Raw genomic sequence first — 18123 nt, forward strand, 5'->3', positions numbered from 1 at the left:
AAGACGTTTTCGTATTTCCCACAATTAGAAGTTGCCAGTATTAAACTGTGTACACCCTGGAGGTTTAGGGGATACAAAACACAGTGGTGTTAATTAATATACCCGCATGACACCTAAGGTCAGAAGAGCTTTATTTAACAGCTGGTCTTATGTCTGTGACCCCTCCTGTTGTTAATTGATAAGCCTGAAACATGCACTTGTCAAGGTTCAGAGGCAAATTTTGCAAATATGGCAGTAGCCATCGATCATCTTAAGATAAGATAAGATATACTTTATTGATCCCAAGTTGGAAAATGTTTTTGTTACAGCAGCATGTACAACATGCAATTCACTGTTACTTTGTAATTCTACTCCACTACAGTTCAGAGGTTAACATGGTATTTTTACTCCACTACATTTATTTTAGTTACTTGGCAGATTCTGATTAATGATGTGAAATATATACAACCCTTAAAGCAGACTTTAGTTACAGTGATTGTCAAGTACCAAAATAAACTATGCAATATATTAGACGTTAAGTACTTTGTCAGCCTTAATATTTATCTCTAGATACCCCCAAAGTTTTGTTCTTATTCAAAAGAAGACCTTAACTTACAGTATTCTTTAATATTTAAATAAAACCTTATTAGTTTGTCTGTTTTGCACATCCTCCTATTAATATCTTTGGACGTCCTGCACTAAACTGTTTCATTGTAGAGAATTCAATAACGTGCTTTAATGGTGGTGCGGGTTAAAAAACTGTCAAGTTTACAGTGTTAACACAATAAATTATACTTTATGAAGATGTTACAAATAACACACAGCATACAATGGCATAATGACTTTGTATTATTAGTGTAGGACACTTATGTATGTATAACATCTGAAGATGTGCAGTTTTATTCATGTTTTCACATAATTCTACAGGATATCGCTATATTATTTCACATATTGTAGTTCTACACATTAATATCTGAGGTATATCCATCATTTAATGGTAAGCTATTGAAATTCTGAGTGCTTCTATAGATGTGACTCCCATCACCCAAAACCCCTGAATATTCTCTCAACTCAGTATTTACATTCTTTAATTCAAAGAAAATCAGTAATATCTTTAAAAACTACAAGTCCCTTTCTATCAGCTGTGCACCTTTATGGTGTAAATACAGCCTATCTACCAATTGGATCAAATATAAAAGTCAGCCAAATTACTATTGATACTGCAAAGAGACGTATTGTGCGAAGAGAAATTGAAGATGTTGTTTAATTGCTGATATATTTATGATCCACGTCACGTATTCAGTTTTCGGCGGGATTTCTTCCAGTTTGTCTAGAAGTCTTCTAATCAGGGCTCTATAAATAGAGAACTACGGCAGATGTGTAATATTTAATGCACCCGAACCGTGTTTTACAATGCTGTTATGTGATGACTTCCAAAGAGAAAAGCAAGCACACTCGGAATAAAGTATTATTATTATTATTTTTTATGTTTTCGGATTTCACATCGCATAAACACCATATCCCAACGTGCATTTTTGCTAAAACATCCAATCACCAAGTTTCAACTATATCTGAGGATTATGGGTAGTTCGAAAACCAATTAATGTCATGTAATTAACAAGGATAAACTGATGTGTTTTAGTGGATGAGTATGGCAGATATCACTGTGAAATCATTTGTCAGTGAGGGGAATACGGTTTTATTATGAAAACTTCGAGACCGGAAATACTGTTTTCACCCGGTGAGGGTTGACGCTAACTTTTCATAGGGGCAAAGACATACACGTTCTCCTAGCAAGACCTCAAATAATCTTCGTAATATCTATCAAACTATAGATCCTACACATCCACTGGACGTGTATTCTAAAAGTACAATATCTACACTTCTCGCTAGAAATCTAATCAAAAAGCATTTTAATGGCCAAACTATTCAAGAATTTACGATTTTCCAGAGAGGGTTATTTGTGAATACACGACCCTCCGGAGCGTTTGTAATTGCCACAAATTGTTGTTTCTTACACGACTACTAGAGGTGCTAAACTTTAAAACGTGACTATAGGTCGTAATAAGCTGCTGAACAATCGACCTATTTGGTCGTATGAGTTGGAGGACTTGTTGCTCTATTAATACTCTTTATTTTCTTCACTGTATTCAGACGCAATACATTCAGTATGTGCACCTTGTCTAATATTGTATGCCTTGTCACTTTTATACTGTGTTGTGACAGTTGAGGTTGGTGGCCTTGTGAGGTCAGTAGAGGAATAAGGGCCCTGTGGGGACATCCGTTATAGTGATCAACAGCCATTCTGACAGATAACTATAATGATGCACCAATATTACTCCATAGCAACACACACACTCACTCTTTTCTCACACAAATTCTCAATTAAGTCTTTGTGAACATGGTTTAAGGCGATTTGTTGCATGCATTTCACTTGGAGTTCACAACACTCATGCTACAGTGGGGCAAACCACTAGACTCGAGGGCCAGTGACTTCCCGTGTGCACTCACAACAATTTCCAATTAAGGATTTGCAAGGCATTACCGTGGTGAGGCCTTTTTGCAGACATCATACGGGTTTCAGGTTACATCAAGATTCAAATCACTTATTGAGCTACAGAGCACACAGATAAAATAGAAACAGAATGATGATCCAAGTCAAAGTTGTGTCTTTGCATTAATCCGGCGCAAACTGTAATTTCTAAGGCTGCAATGGCTGTTTTGTACCATAACCCTAATTCTATTCCTTCTTTTCTGCGAAGGAGTTATGCTTCTGCAACAGGACTTCTGGCCCTTTATGAAAAAACAAAAGATAGATAGCTGTTTTAAGTTAATAAATATGTGTTACTCTGTATAGCTGCAAGCTAAACATTTTGAAAAAAATTGTAATGCCCAAAATAACTTTTTTTGCATCTTTTGTTTCGATCATATAATCATGGTCTAATAGCATTGGCGACACTACTTTCGGTTGATGCTCTGTTATTTGGAGTGTGCACCTTGAGTGGTACTGCCATTGTTGTGTGAGATCATAAAACAGGTTTTTAAGTAAGAGGTCGATCAAATCTTAAATTTCCAAGTTCCTGTAAAGTAAAATTGTTCTCCAGTATGGGTTGAGTCCAAAAACACAAATAATTTCTCATAATGAAGCTCAAAATTGTCCTTTAGACTGGCAAATAAAAACATTTCTTCATTTTCTACAACTTCTGTTTGATTAGTTCTGTCAATAAATGTATTTTTACTCTTCAAACCAACAAGGGGAAAAAACCCAGATGAGAGAAAAATTACATCATCATTTGTCAGACTCCGTAAATCAGCCCCAAAGCTACAGGTGACATACAACCGTTTTTACAATAAATACTCAAAAAAAACTGATTTTCATGCGAAAAATATGTAGAGTGCTCCTTTAAGGTCATGCTAATGTTAGCAAAGATAGCACGCATTGATTTGTCTTTGCTTTGCAATTGTCTTTTTTACAAGGAGACATAATAATCAATAAGCAAAAATTACTCACTGTTCCATAACAATTGCACATAATAGCACATAACTAACTATTGGCCTTACTACATGAGAGGTTATTGAACTTCTTCCAGGAATCACTCTGCTCTGTGTACACTGTTTCTCTTGTATTTTCAGCGTCGTATTGCCAAGGCAGGCAGATATTTCACCTTGAGGAATTTGTCCTTTAGCTTCTGCCAGCTCTGTGCCACTCAGCACTTTTTTCCCCCTAGACTCCAGAAATCATTATCAGCCACTGTGGGGTATTTAAACAGCAGCCAAGTTGGTACTTTGATATTCCTCCTCCTCTCTGACACCCTTAACTCTCCCTGATCTCACTGGGAACAGATCAGCGAGACGGGAAAGATTTGGAGGTAATTTGTCGTCTTAAGAGGTGCACGTGTGTTGCAACGCTACATCGCACACTGATATCTGAACATGGTTCATTTGAGTCCAATATGTTCAACTTATAGAACGTTAAAAATAATCAGATAATCTGTTCCCTTTACTTTCTCCCTCATCCACCGAGCCAACCCACATTCCTCTCGAGACGCCAGAAAAAATCAATAATCCTGTAAATTTTGCAACAGTCAGAACGAGGAAGAGTATCTCTGTTTTCTCAATAAAATAAATTTGTTCGACTGAAATCGCCTTTAACACTTTTGTTGATTTTCCTTATTTATTTATTTTTAACAGTTTTTACAGAGATGGTGTCGTGAGTTCATGTAAGACTTTGACTGTATAAGATTATTCAAAATGTCAGCTGGTGAATTTAAAGGTATAACATGTAACATTTCTGCATTCAAATGGCTGAACACAATTAGAAATATCTTTATACCTATACAATTTGGCAAACTTTAGCTAGAATCTGTTATAAATTGGATCTTATCTAGTTTCAAACCACATTTTTACGATAAATGATTTAGATCTGGAATGTTTCCAACTTTACATTTTAAAAACATAATCTGACTTCTGGATCTAATCATAAAAACAAGCCAACTACATTTTAGCCATTAGCTCACAGCCCCTGTGTTACTCGGGGAAACATATATTTTGTACTTGAAGGTGCTCTGTTTGTTATGGAAAGGAGGAGAACGCTGTGGATAATTCGGCTCCCCTTTCAAACCTTTCGAACAATGAACACTGAACGAATCCTAACCCCAGAGAAGCTAACTGCAATGACCTTTTGGTGAAGACAACAACTCCCATGATCCAGGCTTCATCACAAAGTAACCAAACTTTGTCGTTGGATATTGTTTTAATCGAGAAACTCCTAGATACAGTTAAAAAAATAAAATTGCGTGTATAAGGGTATGTGCGCATGAGAACGTTTCTGAATACATTTGAAAATTGAGACATAGATTGACCCCATGCACTCACACACACACACCTACCATTCATGCCATTGTAGATGCCCCGATGGTTTGGCGACAGCTCGTCTCCAGCCGGCCTCCTCTGCCCGTCTCTCACCGGGCTGCCGAACTTCACATGGTCGGGGCTCAGACTATACTGGTGCCTATGAGTTTCAGGGCTGCCCCCCTGGACCACGCATCCCTTTTCATGGTGCTCTGGGGCCCCTAAATGGGCCTGCCTGGGCTCTGGGCTCCCGCAGCCCAAACTGCTGATGCTGCTCCTGTGGTGCCTCTGATAGAGCTCCCCGCTGCCCCCCTGACCCAGGAAGTGCTGCCTCTGGCCCAGGAGCAGGTCAGAGGTGTGGTGCTTGGGGTGCTGCTCCGGACTGCGTCGGCCCACGTTCCGCCCGTATTTTTCCGGGCTGAGGCCCCGCATGACTCGACTGTGGTCAGGCACGGATATGGAGCCGCAGCGGGGGCGACAGAGCTGGGGCAGGGTGTACGGGTACTCCAGGCTGGTACTCCTATGGCGTCCTGCAGGGTGCTCAGGGCTGGACACATCTCTGTCTCCCCCGCCTCCTATTCCACTGATGCTGCTACACCTGGGTTTGTGCACCAGGTCCGGGCTCCCTTTCTCTCCACCGCTCCCAACCCCACCCACCCCTGGAGCCAGGTGAGGCTGCTTGTGGTGAAGGTGATCCGAGCTGTCAGCACTTCCTGCACTGGAGGTGCTGCTCCCGTCCCCCACGTCTCTCATCAGGAGCCCCTGCCCGGGCACCAGCAGTAGACTACTCTGGCTGTCGATGGAGTTGCGGCACCCTCCCATCCCTACACTCCCTCCCCCTATGCTTCCTCCTCCGCCACCGCCACCGCCACTTCCTCCACCTACCACCCTCTTCTCCTCGTCAAGCAGCAGGCAGAGCTCCTTCAGCTCCAAATTCTCCCGGATGACCTCCTCCTGCCGAAGCTCCAGCTCCTTGAGTTTCTGGAGGTAGAGGGACACCTCTTTGCGCATGATGCTGGCGCTGTAGCGTCCTAAGCGCTGCCACTCCCTTGATACACGCTTGCCTTTCTGGCGGTCATCATCCAGGAAGCAGCACAAGTCCCGCAGCTCGCGGTTGTCCTCCTGCAGCTTCTGGTTAATATCCTGAGGGAATGGGAAGAAAAGCACAATGGACAAATGAGTTTAACTGGCATTAGGGAGCAGATAGAAACCAAATGTGATTTGGATTTGGTATAAAACTAATGAATTTGTTTTCTATTAATTTAACTCTGACTAAATCGCTACAACAATTGTCCAATTTCAATCCATTTCACTGCTCTTTTATAGATTTCAGTATGCTGTATGCAATCATAATGAAATGAAATCCTAATCCACTCTATCTTTTCCCTCAAAAGCACTCCCTCACTATGTGCCATTCAACGTGAAGTATTTAATGTAGACTGCAAGAGATTGGAGAGGGCCTTACATAAAACTGAAAGCAGTGAAATCTCACAGCCCATACATTTCACACCTAGCAACGTTTACTTAAACATCTCCCCTTCACCTCCCCGAGAGCTCCTTCTTTATACCCTTGCTCTCCCGCTCCCTCCCTCTCACACCCTCCAGCTCTTTCCTGTGTAATTAAGCAGCGTGGAAGGGTGGAGAGGTGACGAGGTCTCTGAAAGAAAGGCAAATGATCCCCATGTGTTTCATCTGAGGCTACTTCAGGCTGGGTCTCAGCTTTAACTGCAAATATTGTGGACACTGTTCCACAACCCTCTTATTAGCAGTGCGGAATATGAAGGCAGTACAAAGGTTATGGAAAAGGAGAATGCTTGCATAGACTTTGGAAGCAAATGCCACGTTGTTCTAAAGGCAAATTTAAGTGCACATGCTGTAGATTTACATGCAGGGATTGTCTGGGAATGTGAGGTGTGTGTAGCTCAGACAGAAAGAAATCTGGACTCCAGATTTGAGCATTGGCATATGAACAGAGAGACGTGATCTTCACTTGAGCATAAGAAGGATGGACTTCTATTTCAATGGCCTTTTCAGCACTTTAACTTGCTTTGTTGTTCTATAAGCTGAGGGTAAGGCTGTGTGATGTGGTTATATGCAAAGTTCAAATTATTAAAAAACTCAATTGTAAAAATATTTGTTATATTACATTTTGATACATTTTGTTTTTTTCAATATGATTTCACATAAAACAGTTTATTTTGCACTTAAGTTCCCAAAATGACGAAATACTGAGATTTTTAAGTATTTAATTCATACAAAAATATGCTTTACTGTGGTTGTTTCATATAGATGGTTTATTTATTGAAATACTAGAAAAATATAATTGTGATGTATCGTTATTGAGATGTCATTTTAATAGTATTTTTGGCCATATAGTCAAGCTCTCTTTAGTTTAGAGATAGCCTACATTTTGTAAATAATTTCCCTTTCTTTGTTAATTTAACTGTTTTTGATATTCATGTATTTCCAGGAAGTTAAATATAATCTATAGACTCTCCTTAAGCATACCATAAAGTATGTGTGCACGCAGAGTGTTCATTCACCCACATCACACTTTCATGGAGGCCTGCACAATGGCACGATGAACTTCAATAATACCATCTATTCTCACACCATGTTCACTAAAAAGCAAAGCATCCGTCCTGCCATGCGCGCTCTCATGTGTGCTCCAAAACCTATGATCTCATCTTTCACCGATGCGCGCCCCCTCCTCACCTTCAGCCCCCTGATCTCGTTCAAGTGCAGCTGGAGGCTGCGATTGACCTCTCGGATGAGATTCCCGTGGTCCAGAATCACGCTCATCTTGTCGGCCTCGGACCGCCTCAGCCGCCGCACCAGATCCTCCTTGCCCCACTTGAGCAGCTCCTCGTCGGTCAGGCCGGAGACGTCCTCCGCCGGACTTTCCGTCTTCGCTATCGACAGCTGGAGCTGAGGCTGGGGCGGCGGAGTTGCTTTCTCCATTGGCACGGCTCCTCCGGCACCGACAAAGAGCAGAAAATAGTCCGAGGCTCCTTGGCAACCTCTGCTCGCATCCGCTCCCTGGTCGACTTGAGATGTAAAACGGTTACCGGCAGAAAGTCAGTCGCATAGTTTGGCCTTTTTTGTTCAGTTCGCTCGCGACACTTCCACTCTCGGCTAGAGCAACAGCTGACGATGCCGGCTGAGCGCGATACAGTGGGAAAGCTGCTGTACTGTCTATCACTGCAACATCCTCACAGCCACATTACAGTGCTACAGTGCTTACAGTGTGAGTTATCGTCTCGGTTTTGTATCCAACATCGGTCCCAAATAAGTGAGAAAAGCTTCCGCGGACAGTGGATGCACACACCTGCCGCCTGTAGGTCCAGCACACTGGGAGGGAGAGAGGGGAGAGTCTGCTGTGCACGAAACATACAGAGAAAAAGAAGAGAGGGAAGAGCTCTCCCCCTTCTCACTCCCTCTCTAGCTCTCTCCCTCCAGGGGTTTATGCTCCACCAAAAGTACAGCTTGGTTACAGCGCCACTTAATGTTCACAGACAGTCTAAACAAGCTGTGCGAAATGCTGAGTTCACTTTCACTCTGTAGGCTGTTTTAAGTGCAAGTGGGAAAATGCAGTATTGTTGTAATGTGTTGACCAGGGAAACACTTATAGTATAAACCAAGACTTTAAAAACGTAGGTGCAGACTTTAACTTTAATTTCATAGCATATTTCTTTTTTGTGTTTTTCTTTTATAAACTAATACCCATTCCCAGATTGTAGGATAAAGTACATTTCAGTTGTTGTCTAACAGTGTTACAATGTTTTATAGTTTTTAAAGTTCAAACGATGGATTTTGCCATAAATATATAATAGGCAAGATATTCTCTTTAAAAGTGGTTTTGGTGCACACACACCAAAGTCCCAGTTAGTGAGCCAAGCCTTGAACGACGCACGACCATCAGTTTCCAGCAGTTATTCCAGCACCATGGACAGCTGTTAATGGGAGCAACAAGGCTTTGGCCTTCAGATATATACACACAGTAATTATGCTAACAACACACAGCAGTGTGTATGTGTAGGTTACCATTTGCTAATTTTTTCTGAAGGGATGTTATTACTGGGAGCAAGGGTGAGCAATAATTGTTAAGGCTGATAGGAGTAGTGATACAACCCCTGTTTAGTGAAAGATTTAAACGTGCCTCAACTGTGTGAAAGAATTATATGTGAGTTTGTCAAAGTAGGCTACTGGGTGTTTACTTTTGTTAAGCAACAAGTGCAAATCACAAAGCGTATCATATTTTTTAAGATGATGATATCGATTAATGAATGAGTTGTGCAGAGTTATGTGCAGTGAAGCTTTATTATTAAGTATGCCACTTAATCAAACCATACACTAAAGAAGGGTTTAGCATGAAGCCTCTTGTAAAAGAAAAAGAAAATTAGTTGTAGTAAAGTTTCTTTATGTTCTATTTCAGTAACATTCAAATTATTGCGTTAGAGTAAAACGTATGAGTATGACATTCTCTTCTTAGGGCCTACAGATTAGAAATAGACAATATAAATTATGCAGCTAAAAAAGGATACAAGATAGTAGGTCCACCTATGTGAAGACATTCACACAGTGAATAATTAACTTCAATCTGTAGCCTTGTGGTCGTTTGGGATTAATCACCTATCTAGTAGCCTACACGTAACCAAGACGCGAGATAGCAAAAAGCAAAAAAACGATCACAATGGTCTAATCACGCTTTATCAACAATGATAACTTCAACAAGCTCCTTGCATCGTTTCCGTTAGCGAATACTTTAAACTCAATTTCCCACAATTCCCCTCTTCCCATGCGCACGCAGAGCACGCCCTATTCACGTCACGGAGAGAACAGCCAATAGGAATAGCCTGAATTTGGAGTAACACGTCATTCTAGTAAAGTGCAGCAGGAGCCGGCTGACAGGGAGTGATCCCCTCACCATCGTCTTTCTGTCATTTACACCCGTCTGCTTTTATCTCCAAATGCTGTAATTTTCACCAAAAAAACCTGTTTGCTTTGCTCGTGTCTAGACCTGAGGCCAACCTAACATAAAAGGTACGTTTTTTACTTAAATTTGCTCGAAAGTAGGCCACCCGTTTCGGCTGCCATTCATGAAGGGACAGGAAGTGGGCTAATGCTACATTCTGTTAGCTAGCCCAAGCAGCGAAACGTTAGCTTGTTTGACTTACAGAGCAACGTAATAATGTAAGACATTAAAGGGTACCGTTATATTCATGTGGTTTCGATAACACCACGGTTACAATACTATAAATGATGTCAGAAACAGCGTAAGAGTGGATATTCTACACGAAAGAGACCAACCTCATTTGTGATTATACGTGGCCTGTAGCCTATGTTATTGCATTAAAGGCAATTACTATTTAAAAAAATAAAAATACGTTACAAAAATATCAATCATTTCTAAGATGTAATGAAATGTCAAGGTTTGCCTCTACCTATCCCTAGAAAGTGTAATGACAAATTGCCAAATACCCCCTGACAACGTCAACGTGCAACAGATATGGCAGGGCAAAGCTCACATTCTCTAAGAAAAACATTGAATACAGGGAAACTGACAGTAGTTGTTGATGATCTATTATGATTATATTGTGATATGTTGAGGGTCTTTTTCTGACCATAAGTCTAAAATGAACATCAAAACTCTCAAATGGAGAAGTTGAAACAGTACATTTTTGTCCTTGATTATTATATTACAGGGCTAATGCAAAACACTGTGGATGCATTTATGGCAATGGTCTTTAAAGCTAATGTGACTCGTCTCTTATTTTAGGTCAGACAACTGTGACCTGCAATGCCTTAATGTAACATTATATAATCTGGTGTGACGAGTTGATTACGTAAAAGAGATTATCAAGTTAGATTGCCAAATCTTTATCAAGGGAAAACTGCAAAGTGTCCCAGTTCCGTCTTGTGTGGTAGTACATTCAATGTTATCTGTCGTTGGACTGTTGATTAGACAAAACAAATGCTTTGAAGATGTCACATTGGAAATCTATAGAATTAACAATGGGGAGATAATTGTTGGTTCAATAGATCCTTTTAGAAATATTTTAGAATCAGAATGTGGTTTATTGCCAAGTAGGTTTTCACATATAATATAGTAGCTTTAAGGTAAAATGTTGCAAACACACTTAGAAGAAATAAGGAGAATTATTATGTAAAAATATTTCTAAAATCAAAAAAAGGTAAACAAGAAAAATTCATTTACAAAAAACGATATACAATTTGAAAAGCATATCTGCATTCACTTTGCAGCCTTGCCTAGTACACAGTTGTGTAACCTTTAGAAATATACATCATATTATATGTTCTGAAGTCTTAAGAGTTCTTGAGAGACTTAAAAGATTGGACCTTTTGTTTTGCCCCTTAAAAGCTAGCTGAAATGCTCTTGTTTTGCCCAGGGAACACAAAGTTCCTCTGGCGACAGTGAGAAAGAGGGCGAGTCGACAGTCACTACAGCAGCTTCTTGGTGACGCTTCTCTAAAGGCGTCATCGATATTTCACTGACACACGCCAACAAATATGTAGCCTAAAAATATCTTTGAGATTCCTCTGCGCTATTTTCCATCTTACGAAAAAACACGTTTGTCAAGTTTGCTGATGTCACACGTTACACTTCTGCGTCATGCTATCTTGAATCTCCATCTTATTTTAGCATGGGAGTGAAAGGAGCACCTGTATAAAGAGTGGCTCACTGTAGCAAGAGGTTAGACTAGCAGAAAGATCACCTGTAAAGAGCTGCTCACACACTGCAGACACTCAAAACAAGTGTCACTGGGACTACTGAGAGTTTCTCTATTGGACTTACACCTGACTAAGATCTATTGGGCTCTTTCCCTACTGAAGCTCTGCGATGGCGACCTACCAGGAGTTCATCCAACAGAACGAGGACAGGGATGGGGTGAGATTCAGCTGGAACCTGTGGCCCTCCAGCCGCCTGGAGGCCACCAGGCTCGTGGTGCCCGTCTCCTGCCTCTTCACACCGCTAAAGGAGAGGCCCGATTTACCGCCGGTCCAGTATGAGCCGGTGCTGTGCAGCCGGGCCAACTGCAAGGCCGTGCTCAACCCCCTATGGTGAGTGAAATGGAAAACATTGCAACAGATGGGAACTTTTTCAATGTTTGTTTCTGCTGCCAAGCATAAAGAACGGTCTTTATACAAACCGCATTGTGTATAATAAAGATAGTTTATATTCTATTTAATTCTTTATGATTATCAACCTTTAATTTGTAGATGTAGCTTTCTTTAATGCATGAAAATGGTATTTAACCTACTGTGCCACTGCCTTTTGTAGCTCTGTAACTATAAGTACATTCATTTATTATTGATCAACAGAAAATAATAATAATTGTAATATTTCTTGCAAAATCAGAGACTGCTATTTTCATTTTCCAACATTTTTTATTAACCTGAAAATGTTTTGGTTTTGGACTTATAAAACAAAACATTGAAAAACATGAATTTGGATTAGTAGTATTTGGGAATGGATTTTTCTTTTTCATTTTCTGACAATACATAGACCAAGCCAAGCACACCTTGGGAATAAAATAAATAAATAATTTAATCTATAAGAATGTTGGGCCAAGTATTGGATAATGAAAACAATCTTCAATCGTAGCCTTAGCCTAGTGAACACTATGTTTTTTTCATTGTAGTATTCCTTAAGTAAAAGAAAATGGGTTGCAGGGATATGAATTAGGTGTTTGAAACTTTGAATATATTTTACCACATCAGCGTTTCCAAATGCTGACGTGTTACAAATTCTAGGCGTGGTACTGCAAATACACCTTCACTATTTACTTAATATCATTCACAGCTGCACTCCTTCCAATTGGATGCAAGCCCTAAACTGTTTTGTTCTCTCCTTCACAGCCAAGTTGACTTCAGAGCCAAAATATGGGCGTGCAACTTCTGCTTTCAAAGGAACCCAGTAAGTGCTGACGTCCACAGCCTACTTTAATTAGATAACAATTGTTTCCATAACTCTGCGTAACATAGTAACATAGAGTAATGTGGACTAGCTGCATTCCTTTTATTCATGTGGTTCTGTCTTTGTCCCCGCAGTTCCCTCCCTCTTATGCAGGAATATCAGACGTGAACCAGCCGGCTGAACTCATGCCACAGTTCTCTACCATCGAGTACATAGTGCAGGTAAATATTACACATGTCTGCACTCTGACCCATGCATGCAGATTGTGTGTTCTCCAGGTGTTCCGTGCCAAGGGGAATAATAACAATTTCTGATATTGGCCTCTCTACGTGAAGAGTTTTCTTTTATGTCAACCACCCCCCCCCCCTTCAAGACACCATCTGCGGTCACCGAAGCCTGATAAGGATGCGTGTGTACAAAACGCAGCAAACTCTTACTGATATGTGCTGGGTCCAGGCTCAAGGGCATATGGCACTCTCAACTCTTTCCAGGACATGCCGGGGGCCCTGCCTGCCAGTAGCTTTGCTGATATCTGTGTTGATAGGTAATAGATTGAGAGCGGTGAATCAGCTTAGAAACAGGAAGCGCTCAAACTTTGTGAGTTTATCAAATTTAGCAGTGATTCCATGTCAGCCACAGCTTGCCACAAAAAATTGGACTGATGGTGTATTCAACAAACGTACACTAGCTTTATTAAATGTCAGGTCTTTGCCAGGAAAACGTTTTTAATCAATGATTTTATCACTAAGCACAATCTCGATTTTATATTTTTAACAGAAACTTGGATTGAACAAAATAACAGTGCAGCTGTTCTTATCCAATCAACACCTCCCAACTTCAGTTTTATGAGTCAGGAAAGAATGCATAAGAAAGGAGGTGGAGTTGCTATTGAGACTGCCAAGGCACACNTGGTTACGCGGCTGGCAATACATCAAACTTGCACACTCATTTGAAAAGGCATCACCCGAACGTAAATATCACCGGTACCAAAAGAAAAAAGACTGAAGTGCATATCCAACTCCCGCTAGCATTTAAGCCTCCACCACTCGCAAAAAGTTAAGACCAAGCCAAAGCTATTACAAACGCCAAATATCCTTATGTTGCCATGTTAGCAAAGCGCTACCTGGCTGTATCTGCTACCTCTGTCCCTAGCGAGAGGGTATTCTCCACAGCAGGAGACATTGTTAGTGCCAGCAGATCTGCCCTTTCGGCAAATAATGTGAACAAGTTAATTTTTCTTTAAAAAAACATGAAAATACAATGACAAGCAAGTCATAATGTCAAACTGGTTGCTTAGGTACTATTACAGTACAGTTCAAATACAGATTATTTCAGTTCAGCGAAATGCTGCACCTTAATGTTTATTGTATTATATTTTGTATTTATTTGAGTGAATATTCACAGTTTAATAATAATTAAAACCCCAAAACTAATAGTTTATGTTTTGTGAGTAGCCTACTAGTAAAGTTCAAATACAGATTATTTCAGTTCATCGAAATGCTGCACCTTAATGTTTATTTTATTATATTTTGTATTTATTTGAGTGAATACATTATTCACAGTTTAATAATAATAAAAAAAAAAAAAACGTATTTTATGTTTTGTGATAATTTGTTCTGCTGTACCGAAAACGTACCGAACCGAACCGTGACCTAAAAACCGAGGTACGTACCGAACCGAAATATTTGTGAACCGTTACACCCCTACTACTTATGTGAACAGACATTCTCAGTGATGAAGTATTTTCCTATTTGGCCCACTCCATAATTTCATATATTTATTGTAAGGGAACATTCTTATTCTTTTCATTACCAGTAACAGCTCATACAAATATGTAATATACTGTGTACTGCATTCTATAATGGGAGAAAATGTATATTGTGAAAAATGAAGTTCAACTTATTTTGATTCGGCCCCCCAACACAGCTCGAGTCTCTGAAGTGGCCCCTTGTAAAAAATAATTGCCCACCCCTGCCCTAGGCTCTGGAACCCTCTGCCCCTCCATGTGAGGTCGGCCAGGACCCTAGGGTTTTTTTAATCTACATGTACTCTTAAAACACACTTCTTCTCCCTGGCCTTTTAGTCAGAGCGGAGCACGGCTCCTGACTTTTCCCTGTGTTTTTTATATATCTGTTGTAATTTATTGTCTTTTATTATGATTGTAGTAATGTGTTTTTATGTGATTGTAGTATTTATTACATGTACAGCACTTTGGCCCGACCAAAAATCGCTTTTAAATGTGCTTTATAAATAAACTTTGATTTGATTTGATTATTGAGTTTACACGTTAACGTCACAGTCATATCTGAAGAACGAACCCAAACCTTGTTATTTGTATTACCAAATTGGTATCAAATAAATAGTAAGCATTGGTAATACCAATGCTGATGAAGTAAACTATTTTGTTTGAGTATTTGTGTCTGGGAGAAGGTACTGTACCAAGTTCCTGTGTTCGGCAGTTATAGACTGGGCTTTCTTGTAAAAGAGAGTACAACAACAACAACAACAAAAATCAATATGGACCATTACTGTATAATTATCCTTAACCTGTTAAAGAGCAACTTCCAGGTTAAAGACACCTGTGAATAAATGTTTAGGAAAATGATGAATACACTAGATTTAAAAAAATAATATACAGAAATATACACCACAGTGACATCTGGCGTCGTTTTTGTAAGAAATGTTCACTTCCGCATAAAAAAGCCTCGGCACGTGACCTCCCGCGTGTGACGTAACACGGGGGACACAAGGGGCGGAGCGGCCGGTGTAACGTATTAATAAACATGGATCCCAATGCTAGTTTCGACAAGAAGAAGTTGAACATGAATATTCGAATGCATATGACGGACCACAACCTTATAATTATGAGCCTGCTAGGCGTCCAAGAGACCAGGAGCAGCCAAGGATTAGAAGAAATAATGGCCATCGGAGAGAAATTGAGCTGTGGTGTCAGGAGAACCAGTGGAGAACTGGGCAGCTATCTTGGAGAGTGACCGGCGGCGTTAGTACAGTGTTAGCTAACGTCACATCACAACATTGTAAAGTTAGCTATCATATATCAGGCTATAACTAAAGTAGCATTGATAATATAGTCACGTTACTGGCAGGACTGTTGATACTGATCCATAACAGAAACTAATGCGCAAGTATCAGCCGTATCTCGCGTTACCTAATGCAACTCCACACTACGGTGCTGTGTACCGGAGGAGAGACGCGAGATACGGCTGATACTTGACGATCTGGCGGACCGGTACACAGCACCGTAGTGTGGAGTTGCATTAGGTAACGCGAGATACGGCTGATANCCGGGAAGTGAAGCGACAGAAGGGTATGATGACGGTGGACGGTGGATCAGACAACGGTAACACGGACTTTAAACGACCTAACTGCTGGTCTCTAAACAGATGAGCGTGTTGCTCCACCGATCCCTCTTGCTGCACACACCTTTCCCTTCCTGCTCCGTCTAATTAAATAGGGGAAAAAGGAAATGGAGGCGCCAACCAACAGCGAATCCCTGGCTGGGTGGGCGTTACCGTGAGTGACTACCGGTCCCATAAAAACCCCGGTTGTTACAGCGCGCCAGACACGCCCACCGGCAAGCTTCAACGCGACGGAACCGTGTGGACGCACCGTTTGACTTTTGTGGAGGATTTTCACAAAATGTTTTGATGTCATTTCAGCCAATCTTTATTATTATAGCAGCCCGTTCTGTGTATTGTAGTTATATTGTACAGAGAATGGACAACAGATAATACCCACTGTACCTGAGCTTTATGAAATCAACTTTAATAACACTGAGGTAGAATAACTTTATAACTTCACATGAATTACCTAAAGGGAGGGGACCATGTGATGTTGTTGTGGTTACAAGGACAGACAAAGACATGCATATTAAGATCATTTAATTCACTAAGAAGGAAATGGAAATAGTCTTTTGCTTTTTGAAGTCAGCCGGGTGATTAAACAACCTAATTCGGAGAAACTATGGGTAGTATCGTGGATCAAAGTTCTGTTTTACCCCTCACTTCTCCATTTAAGTGGAGTTTGTTGTCACTTTTAAAGACATGAAAAGCTCCTAATGTTCCCAAATCTCAGCTGTTTTCTTGAGTATAATATTACCTACACCATTTCAAAAGATGGTCAAAACCAATCGTCGATATCACCGAGTTACACTGGGATTGATTTCTTCCCTGTCTTGTCCTTGGTCCCTGTTAACCCTCCTGTCTCCTGTCTTCAGATCAGACGGTGAAGCTGTCCTTACCGAGGGCCTCCAGCCTGAACGAGAACGTGGACCACAGCGCTCTGCTCAAACTGGGAGCTGTGGTCTCAGAGAGGGTCAACCGCTTCGACTCTAAACCCGGCGCAGAGGCGGGGGGGTTCTCCAAACTCCAGGAGACCAGAAGGATCTTCGAGCAGCGGACTCTACAGGTGAGAGGAGTATTTGTGTTCAATTCAAGACCATCTGACTGACTGTACTAGAGAGTGGTGCAGGGATGAGTGCTAAAACTGTGAAACTGGTAATGTTATCACTTCCTGTTCCCTGGTCTGGAAGTCAATGGTTTTCTGGATGTGTTATTGGTTGTTAACACAAGCTGAAGAGATTAAATACCCCCCAGTGGTGGATTTAAAAAAGGCGGTTCCTAACAAGTGATGTCGACTGCCGGATTTGTTGGGGACAATTCACGCTAGGGCTGCACGATATTGGAAAAAACTGACATTGCGATTTTCTTTCCCCTGCGATATATATTACGATATGAAAACATACAGGAATTGAAGAAAAGACCGTTTTTTTCCCCGCAAACCATCCTTTCTTGAACTGTAATGCTATACAATTGGTATTTTTCTAACTATATTCAACCGGATGAAGGATTTTAGTCACGGACGTCTGGATCATAAGTTATCAGAGCAACAAGCTGAGCTAGCTCGGTTAGCAGCGCCAAACTGCCCTGGAGAAACACATGAAAATACTTTATTCAGTGTTTTTACCTTTAATCACCGGGTCGGTTTCAGTGTTAATTTCATCAACGAAAACTATGATGAAAAATGTTCGTCAACGACCTTTTTTACATGACTAAGACAAGATGATGACGAGCTAAAAATAGATTCTTGATAACGAAAACTATGACGAAATGTATATTTAGTTTTCGTTGACGAGACGGGACTAAGGTGTTAATGGTGGACTACCGGACATTCAAAATGCAGCATATTTTCCCCCAAGTGTCCGTCTTGTCTGTCAAAATGCATCTTACGTTTCTAACTTGCAATATCATTATTTCCGCTCTCTAAACTCCAGAAGAGCGATCTCCCTGTGTCTCTGTGTGCGGGGGCGGGGCCTAACAGACATGCTGCAGCGG

At 40.8% G+C, this 18123-nt stretch overlaps 2 protein-coding genes across 3 annotated transcripts in view; one reads left to right on the forward strand and one right to left on the reverse strand.

The window, feature by feature from the left end:
• ccdc85al (coiled-coil domain containing 85A, like) overlaps positions 1-8230 on the reverse strand; it is a 33591-nt gene extending 25361 nt beyond the window's left edge. For both annotated transcript variants that reach the window (XM_010779091.1, XM_010779090.1), the window contains exons 1-2: positions 7546-8230; positions 4869-5973 (exon numbers count right to left, since the gene is read on the reverse strand). In XM_010779091.1, the coding sequence (XP_010777393.1) occupies positions 4869-5973; positions 7546-7791 (1351 nt within the window). In that variant the 5' untranslated portion in view covers positions 7792-8230. The remainder of the gene's footprint in view (positions 1-4868; positions 5974-7545) is intronic.
• Positions 8231-9726: 1496 nt separating this feature from the next.
• Positions 9727-18123, forward strand: part of sec23b (SEC23 homolog B, coat complex II component) — a 19626-nt gene continuing 11229 nt past the window's right edge. Inside the window, exons 1-6 of the mRNA XM_010779137.1 lie at positions 9727-9873; positions 11686-11913; positions 12712-12769; positions 12904-13005; positions 13261-13285; positions 17007-17197. Coding sequence (XP_010777439.1) covers positions 11693-11913; positions 12712-12769; positions 12904-13005; positions 13261-13285; positions 17007-17197 — 597 coding nt within the window. The 5' untranslated portion in view covers positions 9727-9873; positions 11686-11692. The remainder of the gene's footprint in view (positions 9874-11685; positions 11914-12711; positions 12770-12903; positions 13006-13260; positions 13286-17006; positions 17198-18123) is intronic.

This window comes from Notothenia coriiceps, unplaced genomic scaffold (assembly GCF_000735185.1).
Source record: "Notothenia coriiceps isolate Sejong01 unplaced genomic scaffold, NC01 NC01_scaffold00019799, whole genome shotgun sequence".
NCBI classification, from domain to species: Eukaryota; Metazoa; Chordata; class Actinopteri; order Perciformes; family Nototheniidae; genus Notothenia; species Notothenia coriiceps.